At 48.4% G+C, this 13,678-nt stretch overlaps 1 protein-coding gene across 1 annotated transcript in view; it reads right to left on the bottom strand.

Annotated features, from left to right (window-relative positions):
* The window catches only part of ISM1 (isthmin 1), a 70,587-nt gene extending 58,065 nt beyond the window's left edge, over positions 1-12,522 (bottom strand). Inside the window, exon 1 of the mRNA XM_038751508.1 lies at positions 12,366-12,522. Coding sequence (XP_038607436.1) covers positions 12,366-12,500 — 135 coding nt within the window. The 5' untranslated portion in view covers positions 12,501-12,522. The remainder of the gene's footprint in view (positions 1-12,365) is intronic.
* Positions 12,523-13,678: the final 1,156 nt, after the last annotated feature.

The raw sequence follows: 13,678 nt of genomic DNA, 5'->3' as shown, positions 1-13,678 counted from the left end.
GCTTCAGAGGGATGTCCTGGGGGCCTGCTCACAGGTAATATAATACTAATTGGGGTATCTGTTAAGCCCTTACTATGGGCCAGGCACTGTAATAAATGCTGGGGTGGATATAAGCAAATCGTGTTAGACACAGTCCCTGACCCATGTGGGGCTCACAGTCGATCCCCATTTTATCTGAGGCCCAGAGAAGTAAAGTGACTTGCCTAAGGTCACATAGAAGACAAGTGGCAGGCTGGGATTAGAACTCATGACCTTCTGACTCCCAGCCCCATGCTTTATCCACTGTGCCATTCGACTTTGGTTGTCCCTACTGTCTCTCTTGGCTTACAGCTTCCTTGGGTTTCTCTACTTCCCTTACCCCAGTCTCTCTTGCCCCTGGCATCAACTTTGCCTCTTGCCCAGCATACCCAACCCACCAACATAATGCACTTGCAAAAACTGAGCTGAACTCGAGCTGCACCTCTAACATGTGGCTTTGACATCACACAAGTACGCGCAAGAGTGGTAAACACATCGCACAATCATGAACTCACGTAGTACAGTGAGAGCTGGTAGCATGATCACACTGCCTTGATTCAAGGTAAACATAACGAACATAAATATACATTTTATTACATAGTGCTATTGTTGAATGTCTAGATTTTTTTTTGTTGGCTACGTTTTGTACGACTGTGTGCTCAGCTTATGTCTCCAAGATTACTTCCCCTGGAAATCCCTATTTAGTCTGCTGAATTTTCAGAAGACAGAAGGGGAGAAGATGATGATGCTGAATGAGCAGTAAGTCTTTTCACTCTCCCTAAGGTCTTTCAAATGGAGAGGTGCGGTAACTCTGAAGAAGTTAGGGAATCACTTGCTTTCCACAAGCCTCTTGGAGGGAGAAATAATAACTTAGTACAGTGCTCTGCACACAGTAAGCGCTCAGTAAATACCATTGATTGAAGATGTGAAACACAATCTAATTCACAATCTGCCTGCATTTAGCAAATGCATCATAGTGGACCATGAGAAAAAAATTAAAATCATGTGTGTAAGGCAGACCAAGGATCATTGTTTGAAACTTGATTGATTTAGTTTAAAATTCAACTTAAATAACTAAGTAGGCTGACCCAGCTAGTTGTAACTTGAGGCTAGGTGAGAAATGTGTAACTTCTTGGGACCGAGGGATCCTTGAAATAAAAATACTGTATCCAGGCACCAAGAGGATTCTTTCTTTTCAGGTTGCTGCTCTGTTGTATCGGAGAATACACAGACTTGGGGCTAGTAATGAAAGGTCACTGTGAAAACAGGCTCATATTTAGAAAGTGCAACCATCAGAGATGTGCCAGCACTGTCTCTAAGGACAGAAAGGATGTAAACAACAAGTTTATTTTTTCTTCCCCATGCACACAAATAACTTCATTTTCAAATCATAAGAGATGGTCAATGCTTGGAGAGCTAATGCCATGTTCTTATAAAGAAACCCTGACCTTGGTCTCCTTCTGGAAACCAGTTCCTACAAACCTCTGGGGAATTCCCAAGACTGCCCAGTATATCACTGCAAGGAAAAATTGACTGCCGACTTGGTCCCTTGAAAGGTGCATGCTTAGGGCCCTTTTAAAATGAGCATCTGAATACCATCTAGAAGCCCCCACCACCTCAAAATTTGGGAATTTTCCTGTTACTACATTCAGGGAAGCAAAAGCACATCTCCTTTGGCTGCTACTTGCTGGTCTGACTGGAACAAGAACTGATCTCTCACCAGTCAGTATTTCACTCTAACTCCTACAAGCAGCACAGTGGCAAGGACACAGCAAGGAAGTGGTCCTTTATTTTCCGGCCGCAGCTTCTGCAATCTTCCTGACTGGATTTCTAGAAACAGAGACTGAACGAGTTAAAACACCTGTGGGTCCACAGCTGCTTAGGAAAGGGTTAAATGCAGTGAGAAATCGGATCTTGCGTCTTTTTCAAACTGACACCTACTCCAAATAACATCAGGTCTTTTAAACTGACACCATCTCCTTCCACTCCCCAAATAATAGCATGTCTATTTTTTTGGTTCAGAATAGGGGAGAAGGTGCAAGGAAAATCCCTCTTGGCTGACAGAAGAGAGAAAGAGATTCATTACTATCTTTTTGTTGGATCATTAAGATCCTGAGCCAAGGTCGCCGGAGAAGAAATTCTTTCTTACCAAGAGAAACATTCCCGAGAGAGCCGTCAAGATGATTATAAAGGTCTTAAAAAAAAGAAAAAAGAGAAATGTCTATGGGCAAATATTAAAGTAAAGCAGAGGAGAAAGGAAAAGTTATTCCATCACTTTAACCATAGTTTTCATGGAACGAATAGTGATGATGATATTTAAGTGCTTACTATGCGCCAAGCACTGTTCTGAATGCTGGGGTAGGTACGAGGTAATCAGGTTCTCCCACGTGGGGCTCACAATCTTAATTCCCATTTTACAGATGAAGTAACTGAGGCACAGAGAAGTTAAATTGCTTGCCCAAGGTCACCCACAGAAGACAAGCGGCGGAGGCAGGATGAGAACCCATGTCCTCTGACTCGCAAGCCCGTGCTCTTTCCACTAAGCCACGCTGCTTCTCTATGACATGAAGATGTCTCATTCAGAGAGAGATGATGGGCTGTGGTTTACCTCAGGGAAGGCTTCAGACTATCAGGGAAAAATTGGTGACCTTCTTCCTATATAATGTTATGGTTCGCTGTATGTACATGTTGGGTAATACAATAATGTTATACAGAAACCCATTCAAACCTCCAAGCCTACAGCATTTCTCTTGGGATTCCTGACCCAATCACCCTTGTTCCAGGGCCACTGTGTTCCCCTCCCAGGACCCTGCTAATACAGGGGCTGCTTCCCACTCAATCATATTTATTGAGTACTTACTGGGTGCAGTGCTCTGTACTAAGCACTTGGGAGAGTACAAAAAACCAGAGTTGGTAGACACATTCCCTGTCCACAAGGAGCTTACAGTCTAGAGTGGGAGACAAGACATTAAAATAAATTACAGATATGTACATAAGAGCTGTGGAGCTGAGGGTGAGGTGAATAAAGGGTACAAGTTCCAGTGCAAGGGGAAACGGAGAGAGAGAGGGTATAGGAAAAATTAGAGTTTAGTTGGGGAACGGCTCTTGGAGGAGATGTGATTTTAATGAGGCTTTGAAGGTGGGGTGAGTGTCTGTTGGATATGAAGGGGGAAGAATTTCTAGGCAAGTGGCAGGTGAGACAGATTAGATCGAGGTATAGGTTGGTGTTGAAGGAGCAAAGTGAATGTGCTGGGTTGTAGGACGAATTTTTGGAATCATCACCCAACCACCCTGGTCCCACACTCAATCAATCAATGAGATTTACTGAACACTCACTTTGTGCACAGCACTGTATTGCCCGGGAGATTACGATCCAGTTGGCAGACACGATTCCCTTCCTCAAGGAGCTTATACAGTCCAACAGGGGAGACAGACATAATAAGTTACAGGTTAGGGAAGTAAGCGAGTATAAGGGTAGGTCTGCAAGGGGGTGGGGGTAGGGCTAAGTGCACGGGTGAGGCAGGAGGGACGGAAAATAGGATTTGGGGAGAATGAGACAGTCTGAGAGGGCTTCCTGGAGGAGATAAGATTTCACTTGGGCTTTGAAGATGGGGAGAGTGCTGGTCTGTTGGATATATAGGGGGAGGGAGTTCCAGGCAGAAGGGAAGGAGAGGGAAGAGGTTTAAATGGCAACGCAACATGCTGGGAGAAAAAAAAAAGTCAGTAATGTAGTGTGATTGTTAGAAAGCAAGCAGATTTTTATAAATAGATAAGAACAGGTAGGAACCATGTGGCAATCCTCTTGCTGAACTAGATTGCTGTTTCCAGTGTGTCCAGGCTGAAGTTCTAAAGCTTGAGAGGTGGAGGCTAGGAGTCACTCCCTATGACAGTAATGAAAATGACAGGCGCCGTAAGTCAAGCTGTGAGGAAGTGGAATCCTTTAGCCTCAGGAAGATGTGGTTCAGTAGTTCAGAAAATGATTCTGTTCAAAGATTAAAGATCTACACAGGACAGCACAAGCAGTAGAGAAGGACAGGAGATGTAAGTCAGTTCTTTTGTACCCTGTAAGACTTTAAGAGTCTGCATCACATTACTGAGAGGCTGTGGAATCTTCTTTCCTGAAGGTATCAAAAACATGAGACCCCAAAACTGCCATTACTCTCTCCAAGAAGACCGTTCCAAGGTTCAAAATGGTCCTCTGCTGTTAGGGAGGAGATAGAAGTAGCAGAAATCCTGGTGGATCAAGCTGGTAAGGGAGTCTTATGGGGGAAACTCCTCTTACCTGGACCAGGATGCCCAACTCTGTGGCCTGTCTCCCAGGTCTGGGCCACACTTGGACCCATCTTTGGAAACAATGTCAGCACGAAGGGGCCAGCGGTGTAGAGGGTGCAGACAACGGAGGTGGAAACTTCAGATGTAAACCGACTCACCCAAGTCCATCCTCCCAGCTGGCTCCGTGCCATCTCTGAACTGCTGCAGTGGCCCTGCTCACACCCATTCTCCCTTCCTTGGCTCCTAAAATCATGTCGCGGAACTGGTTTTTCAAATCAAAGTTATACAGGGTGGCTCCAGAGAGAATATTGCACAGTGCTAAGCGTTTAGTACAGTGCTAAGCACTTAGTACAGTGCTTTGCACCCAGTAAGTGCTCAATAAATGATTAATAATAACACTGAAGCCATGAACTCAGTTTAATCCAGTTATCAAAGGACTGGAGAACTTTGCTATTTCATGCCTAGTTGGTATAGTGACTCTAGCAACAAGGGTCAACATGCTCATGTGAGTATCTGTCTATTTGCTTGTTTACTTTTGTTTTCATCATTTGAATCTACCTTCACTACTTTATCTGTTATAGGTTTAATAATTTAGGGGGTAGATGTCTGCCTCATTGGATTATAAACTCCTTAGGGGCAGGGACCGTGGTCCTGCTCTGTTCCGCGGTCCTGCTCTGTTCCGCATAGATTAGGCACTTAATAAATGCTAATGTTGATGAGATTATGGATCTGACAATTCAGCAACAAAGACTAAGACTAGGGTCTCTTCATGTTAGCTCATTCTTAAAAGGAGAAGGTTATTTCATTCATTCAATAGTATTTATTGAGCACTTGCTATGTGCAGAGCACGGTAGGTTATTTCTGAGAGACTAACTGGTGTGTCTACAAAAGAAATGGTTAGTTAAACAAATGGTCAAGAGATGGGTTTTATCCCCTGCAAGTAAATAGAGGACCTGAGTAATCTCTGCCCAGCGTTCAAACAGGACTGCCTTCTTGCTGAAGATGATGACAGAAGGACAAACTGGGCAACTGTGCAAATAATCTCAACTGCAGTTACATGGGCTGCAAATCTCGATAGCCAAAAACAACAGTCCTTAAATAGAAGCACATTTTAGAGATGATGGTTGTTGAATTTACTTCTCATTTAGTTAAACAAATCCATTTTACAAATTCTCTCAGGCTAATTTACTCTCCAATTTCAACTTTGTGAACGTCATATCAACAGGGGATTACAACAGTTCACAGTTTCTGAAGAGGGTCTAAGTAACGACTCGAGCTAATACCGTAGAGTACCCCGAAGGATTTGTGGAACACCTCTCGGGTTATATACGCTGATAGAAAATTTCCCTTTCTGCCATTTACAAAGGCACCAGGCTAATCGACTTCCATTTGCTGAAATCCGGGTAGTCAGCTACAACCTGCTTACACTACATTTAAGGGTTGTTGAGGTGAGATGGACCAAAAAACCCCAAAATAACAACAACAGCAACAACAACAACAAAACCCGAAACTAAAATCAGAATCAGCTAGGGGGAATATAAACTTTTAGACCACACTATGGTATAACTATAAACCGCTGTGTTCAACTCATGATGCATCCTAGCTGTATTTGAATTTTGTGAATCAATCATAGAGTATGATTGAGAGGCTACTTGAGGGATTGGTTAACTAGACATTGCTTACCAAAGATCTTGAAAAGGATAACTCTCTAAATCTCCCAAGGCTGCTGCCTCTTAGATCTTTAATCAAAACCCCTTTGGAGGCTAACATCCACCTTCCCACTCCCCCTCCTCAGTTGTCATTTTCCCCAGCTGTTTCTCTCATTATGTGACTGGCCTGTCAGAAAAGGCAAAACGCGAGGTTATTCTAATGATAGCAAACACCTCATAAAGAAACTCGCCAAATATACTTTTCCACAGAACATCATTTTTACAGCCCTTCATGAGTCCATGAGGAAACAAAGCATCATGTATAAAAATGATGAACAGAAATCTTGAAGACATTAAATACAGTTTCCTCAGTGTCAGTCTCATTGAACGCACTGCAGGTTTATTTAAGGCTCCCCGCTCCCAGCCCAATGTAGATTGGAGCCACATGAATTGTGGTGACAGTTGACCCCTGTCATTAGTGGCCAAGATAAAAGAAAAAAGGTGGGAGAGGACAGGTTCAAACCTCTGGCCTTTACGAATCCACATTAAGTTCAACAAGTTTGAGACTTTTTAAATTTTTAATTATGGTATTTGTTAAGCGCTTACTGTGTGCCAAGCTCAGCTCTAAGAACTAGCACTGCTCTCTGTTCATAACGCTCTGCTTTCTCTTCAGGTAGAGACTGGGCTACTTTTCATCTGAGAGGAAGCAAGATGGATCCCATGTGAATAAGCTTTGGCCTTTGTGCTCCCCATTGGATCCTGCCCCCAGAAATGCTTAGAGGTTCTCTGGTTAAAGATAGGCCTCTTCCAGCACGTATAACCCTTTGATTTGAAATGAAAATCTACTTTCCAAAATTGTGCCTCTCTCCACGCTTCCCGATAAAGAATCCAAGTCCGGGTAACTGGTTGACCGCGAGTCTGAGGAGCAAGGCTCGCCCACAGACGGACCATTCCTCTTTGCAACTTGGGAGCCTTGGGGGATTGCAAAAACTGGAAGGGTCTGTGCTGTGAATTAGTCATCTCAGACTGTGAGCCCATTGTCGGGTAGGGACCACCTCTATATGTTGCCGATTTGTACTTCCCAAACGCTCAGTACAGAGCTCTGCGCACAGTAAGTGCTCAATAAATACTATTGAATGAATGGATTGAATGGAGATTGAATGGACTGAATGAAGAGAAGCAGCATGGCTCAGTGGAAAGAGCATGGGCTTGGGAGCCAGAGGTCATGGGTTCCAATCCCGGCTCCGCCACTTGTCAGCTGTGTGACTTTGGGCAACTCTGGGCCTAAGTTACCTTATCTGTCAAATGGGGATTAAGACTGTGAGCCCCACGTGGGACAACCCGATCACCCTGTATTTCCCCGCCGCCCCCCCCCCGCCCAGCGCTTAGAACAGTGCTTCACACATAGTAGGCGCTTAACAAATGCCACAGAGAAGCAGCTTGGCTGAGTAGAAAGAGACTGGGCATGGGAGTCAGAGGTCATGGGTTCTAATGTGAACTCCACCACATGTCTGCTGTGTGACCTTGGGCAAGTCACTTAACTTCTCTGAGCCTCAGTTCTCTCATCTGTCAAATGGGGATGAAGACTGTGAGCCCCACGTGGGACAACCTGATCACCTTGTATCCTCTCCAGCGTTTAGAACAGTGCTTTGCACACAGTAAACGCTTAACAAATGCCATTATGATGATGATGATGATGATGATGATTGATGTGAACCGAAACCCGGGATCAGGGGCGAGGGGAGTCCCTGGGAGACAGGTGCAGCACAGGGAAAACTCCAGAAGCCTCCCCCGTCCCCTGGAACTAGGCAGGCAGGGTTCCCTGGAAGGTGGGATTGAGGATGCCCCAAACCTGGCTCGGGGGCATGCCCCTTCTTCGCCATCCATCCCAAAACCTGACCCCAGGGCCCCCCGAGCTGCAGGGGGCAATGCCATCTCCCGCAGCTGGATTCCCGGGAGCCGGTACTGGGAATCAGTGGAGTGAGCGGGCCTCGGCCACGGTTTTCCAGGCTTCCTCCAGGGGAAAGGGCGAGGGTCTCAATCCATCGCAAAAAGGCAGGAGGTTGGTCGGGGGGGTCAGAACGGCTTTGCGCCCCTCTCCCGTAGCCGGGCTTGGGACGACATCCTCTCCAAAGCTCCCGCCTCAAGCTTCCACGAGAAGCGATTGATCTCAAAAAATCAATAAACTCTCCTGGGTCGTCTAGGGAAGAGGGCGAGTCCCTCGACCCCCTCCGGCCGGGACGGTCCAGGGGGTCTCAGCCCTGCCCAGGGCGCCTAGCTGGATGCCCTGTTCTAGATTGGGAGCCCGTTGTTGGGTAGGGGTTCAATTCATTTATTCATTCAAACTTATTGAGCGCTTACTCTGTGCAGAGCACCGTACTAAGCACTCGTGGCTCAATGGAAAGAGCCCAGGCTTGGAAGTCAGAGGTTATGGGTTCAAATCCCGGCTCCGCCACTTGTCAGCTGTGTGACCTTGGGCAATTCATTTAACTTCTCTGGGCCTCAGTTCCCTCATTTGTCAAATGGGGATGAAAACTGTGAGCCCCACGTGGGACAACCTGATCACCTTGTATCCTCCCTAGCGCTTAGAACAGCGCTTTACACACAGTAAAGCGCTTAACAAATTGTCAGCTGTGTGACTTTGGGCCAGTCACTTTACTTCTCTGGGCCTCAGTTCTCTCATCTGTCAAATGGGGATGAGGACTGGGAGCCCCCCGTGGGACAACCTGATTACCTTATAACTTCCCCAGTGCTTAGAGCAGTGCTTCATACATAGTAAGCACTTAATAAATGTCATTATTATTATTATTTGTACTTCCCAAGCGCCTAGTCCAGTGCTCGGCACAGTGAGTGCTTAACAAATGCTATTATTATTATTTGTACTTCCCAAGTGCCTAGTCCAGTGCTCTGCATACAATAAGCGCTTAATAAATGCCGTTATTATTTGTACTTCCCAAGCGCCTAGTCCAGTGCTCTGCATACAATAAGCGCTTAATAAATGCCATTATCATTTGTACTTCCCAAGCGCCTGGTCCAGTGCTCTGCACACAGTGAGTACTTAATAAATGCCATTACTATTATTTGTACTTGCCAAGCGCTTAGTCCAGCGCACAGTAAGCACTTAGCTCTCTTCCTCCCTTCAAAGCCCTACTGAGAGCTCACCTCCTCCAGAAGGCCTTCCAAGACTGAGCCCCCTTCTTCCTCTCCCCCTCGCCCCCCCTCCATCCCCTCGTCTTACCTCCTTCCCTTCCCCACAGCACCTGTATATATGTATATATGTTTGAACATATTTATTACTCTATTTTACTTGTACATATCTATTGTATTTATTTTATTTTGTTAATACGTTTGGTTTTGTTCTCTGTCTCCAACTTGCCATTATGTTGCCAACTTGAACTTCCCAAGTGCTTAGTACAGTGCTCTGAACACAGTAAGCGCTCAATAAATACAATTGATTGATTGATTGTCTCCCTCTTCTAGACTGTGAGCCCACTGTTGGGTAGGGACCGTCTCTATATGTTGCCAACTTGGACTTCCCTAGCGCTTAGTACAGTGCTCTGCACACAGTAAGCACTCAATAAATATGATTGATTGATTGATTGATTGTCTCCACCTTCTAGACTGTGAGCCCACTGTTGAGTAGGGACTGTTTCTATATGTTGCCAACTTGGACTTCCCAAGCGCTTAGTCCAGTGCTCGGTACACAGTAACCGCTCAATAAGTACGATTGATGATGATGATGACTGTCTCTATATGTTGCCAACTTGGACTTCCCAAGCGCTTAGTCCAGTGCTCGGTACACAGTAACCGCTCAATAAATACGATTGATGATGATGATGACTGTCTCTATATGTTGCCAACTTGGACTTCCCAAGTGCTTAGTCCAGTGCTCTGCACACAGTAAGCGCTCAATAAATACGATTGGTTGATTGATTGTCTCCCCCTTCTAGACTGCGAGCCCGCTGTTGGGTAGGGACCGTCTCTAGATGTTGCCAACTTGGACTTCCCGAGCGCTTAGCCCAGTGCTCTGCACACAGTAAGCGCTCAATAAATACGATTGATTGATTGATTGACTGTCTCCCCCTTCTACACTGTAAGCCCACTGTTGGGTAGGGACTGTCCAACAGTAAGCGCTCAATAAATACGATTGATTGATTGATTGTCTCCCCCTTCTAGACTGCGAGCCCGCTGTTGGGTAGGGACCACCTCTAGATCAGTCCAGTGCTCTGCACACAGTAAGCGCTCAATAAATACGATTGATGATGATGATGACTGTCTCTAGATGTTGCCATCTTGGACTTCCCAAGCGCTTAGCACAGTGCTCTGCACACAGTAAGCGCTCAATAAATACGATTGATTGATTGATTGTCTCCCCCTTCTAGACTGCGAGCCCGCTGTTGGGTAGGGACCGTCTCTAGCTGTTGCCAACTTGGACTTTCCAAGCGCTTAGCACAGTACTCTGCAACAGTAAGCGCTCAATAAATACGATTGATTGAATGATTGACTGTCTCCCCCTTCTACACTGTAAGCCCACTGTTGGGTAGGGACTGTCCAACAGTAAGCGCTCAATAAATACGATTGATTGATTGATTGTCTCCCCCTTCTAGACTGCGAGCCCGCTGTTGGGTAGGGACCGTCTCTAGATGTTGCCAACCTGGACTTCCGAAGTACTTAGCACAGTGCTCTGGAACAGTAAGCGCTCAATAAATACGATTGATTGATTGATTGATTGATTGATTGATTGTCTCCCCCTTCTAGACTGCGAGCCCACTGTTGGGCAGGGACCGTCTCTAGATGTTGCCAACTTGAACTTCCCGAGCGCTTAGCACAGGGCTCTGCACACAGTAAGCGCTCAATAAATACGATTGATGATGATGATGACTGTCTCTATATGTTGCCAACTTGGACTTCCCTAGCGCTTAGCACAGTGCTCTACACACAGTAAGCACTCAATAAATACGATTGACTGATTGATTGTCTCCCCCTTCTAGACTGTGAGCCCGCTGTTGGGTAGGGACCGTCTCTAGATGTTGCCAACTTGGACTTCCCGAGCGCTTAGCCCAGTGCTCTGCACACAGTAAGCGCTCAATAAGTACAATTGATTGATCGATTGATCGTCTCCCCCTTCTAGACCGCGAGCCCGCTGTTGGGTAGGGACTGTCTCTAGCTGTTGCCAACTTGGACTTCCCAAGGGCTTAGCCCAGTGCTCTGCACACAGTAAGCGCTCAATAAATAATGATTGATTGATTGATCGTCTCCCCCTTCTAGACTGTGAGCCCACTGTTGGGTAGGGACTGTCCAACAGTAAGCGCTCAATAAATACGATTGATTGATTGTCTCCCCCTTCTAGACTGTGAGCCCACTGTTGGGTAGGGACCGTCTCTAGCTGTTGCCAACTTGGACTTCCCGAGCACTTAGCACAGTGCTCTGCACACAGTGAGCGCTCAATAAATACGATTGATGATGATGATGACTGTCTCTCTATGTTGCCAACTTGGACTTCCCAAGCGCTTAGCACAGGGCTCTGCACACAGTAAGCGCTCAATAAATACGATTGATGATGATGATGACTGTCTCTCTATGTTGCCAACTTGGACTTCCCAAGCGCTCAGTCCAGTGCTCTGCACCCAGTAAGTGCTCAATAAATACGATTGATTGATCGATTGATCGTCTCCCCCTTCTAGACCGCGAGCCCGCTGTTGGGTAGGGACCGTCTCTAGCTGTTGCCAACTTGGACTCCCCGAGCGCTAAGCGCAGTGCTGTGCACACAGTAAGCGCTCAATAAATAACGATTGATTGATTGATCGTCTCCCCCTTCTAGACTGTGAGCCCACTGTTGGGTAGGGACTGTCCAACAGTAAGCGCTCAATAAATACGATTGATTGATTGTCTCCCCCTTCTAGACTGTGAGCCCACTGTTGGGTCTCTAGATGTTGCCACCTTGGACTTCCCGAGCGCTAAGCGCAGTGCTGTGCACACAGTAAGCGCTCAATAAATACGATTGATGATGATGATGACTGTCTCTAGATGTTGCCAACTTGGACTTCCCAAGCGCTTAGCCCAGGGCTCTGCACCCAGTAAGCGCTCAATAAATACGATTGATCGATGGCCTCCCCCTTCTAGCCCGCGAGCCCGCTGTTGGGTCGGGACCGTCTCTAGCTGTTGCCAACTTGGACTTCCCGAGCGCTTAGCACAGGGCTCTGCACACTGCTGCTGCTGCTGCTGATGACCGCCTCTAGATGTTGCCAACTTGGACTTCCCGAGCGCTCAGCACAGCGCTCAGCACCCAGTAAGAGCTCAGTCAGTACGATTGACTAAGAAATGCGGTTCTCATTCTTTGTCCTTCCCCGGCGCTGGGGCCTCGCCGAGCGGGGGCCCGTCCCCTCGCCCTCCCCGGCGCCCCTCCCTGCCCGCGGCGGGGCTTACCTTCCCCCGGGCCCGGCTGCGGTTGGCCGAGTCGGCGGCGGGCCGCGGGGGGGGGCGGCCCCGGAGGACGCCGATGTGCAGCGTGAGCAGCAGCAGCCCCAGCAGCAGGAGCAGCTCGGCCGCCAGGCGCACCATCCTCCGCGCGCGGCCGCGCTTCGGACCCCGCGGAGCCGGCGGAGGATCCGCGCCCGCCGGGATGGAGTCGGGGGTGATGATGGGGACGGGGATGGGGGCGGCTCCGGGGTCTCCCTCCGCCCCCCCGGGACCCTCCGGGGCCCGGGGGGGCTGGAAGGAGCGACCGGAGCCGCCCGGCGGAGCCACCGCGGGCCGGACGGTGACTTGGGGGCAGGGAGCGCCCCAACCCTTTTTATTCGCCCGCCGCCGCCGCCGCCCCAGCGCGCAGCCCTCCGCAGCCCCAGCGCGGAAGGCGGCGGGGGCGGCTCCCCCGCTCCCCCATTCTCCTCCCGGGACCCGAGAGCGCTCTCCGCGTCCACCGCCTTTATACCGCTCGCCTGTCCTCCTCCTCCTCCTCCTCCCCCCCGGCCCCTCCTCGCTCTGGCCGCGCCCCCCCCCCGCAAGGCTCAGCCGGCCCCCCTTGGCCCCGATAAATCCGATTGATCGATTGATTGTCTCCCCCTTCTAGACCGTGAGCCCGCTGTTGGGTCGGGACCGCCTCTAGATGTTGCCAACTTGGACCCCTCAGACAGTCCTGCCCACGGTAAGCGCTCAATAAATACGATTGATCGATTGATTGTCTCCCCCTTCTAGACCGCGAGCCCGCTGTTGGGTCGGGACCGTCTCTAGATGTTGCCAACTTGGACTCCCCGAGCGCTTAGCACAGCCCTCTGCACACGGTAAGCGCTCAATAAATATGATTGATTGATTGATTGACTGTCTCCCCCTTCTAGACTGTAAGCCCACTGTTGGGAAGGGACTGTCCAACAGTAAGCACTCAATAAATACGATTGGTCGATTGATTGTCTCCCCGTTCTAGACTGCGAGCCCGCTGTTGGGTCGGGACCGCCTGTAAGATGTTGCCAACTTGGACTCCCCAGACAGTCCTGCACACAGTAAGCGCTCAATAAATACGATTGGTCGATTGATTGTCTCCCCCTTCTAGACCGTGAGCCCGCTGTTGGGTAGGGACCGCCTCTAGATGTTGCCAACTTGGACCCCCCAGACAGTCCTGCCCACGGTAAGCGCTCAATAAATACGATTGATCGATTGATTGTCTCCCCCTTCTAGACCGCGAGCCCGCTGTTGGGTCGGGACCGTCTCTAGATGTTGCCAACTTGGACTCCCCGAGCGCTTAG

This window comes from Tachyglossus aculeatus, chromosome 9 (assembly GCF_015852505.1).
Source record: "Tachyglossus aculeatus isolate mTacAcu1 chromosome 9, mTacAcu1.pri, whole genome shotgun sequence".
Taxonomy (NCBI): Eukaryota; Metazoa; Chordata; class Mammalia; order Monotremata; family Tachyglossidae; genus Tachyglossus; species Tachyglossus aculeatus.
Note: the sequence above shows the minus strand (reverse complement) of the source record. Positions and strands in the feature narration are given on the sequence as shown.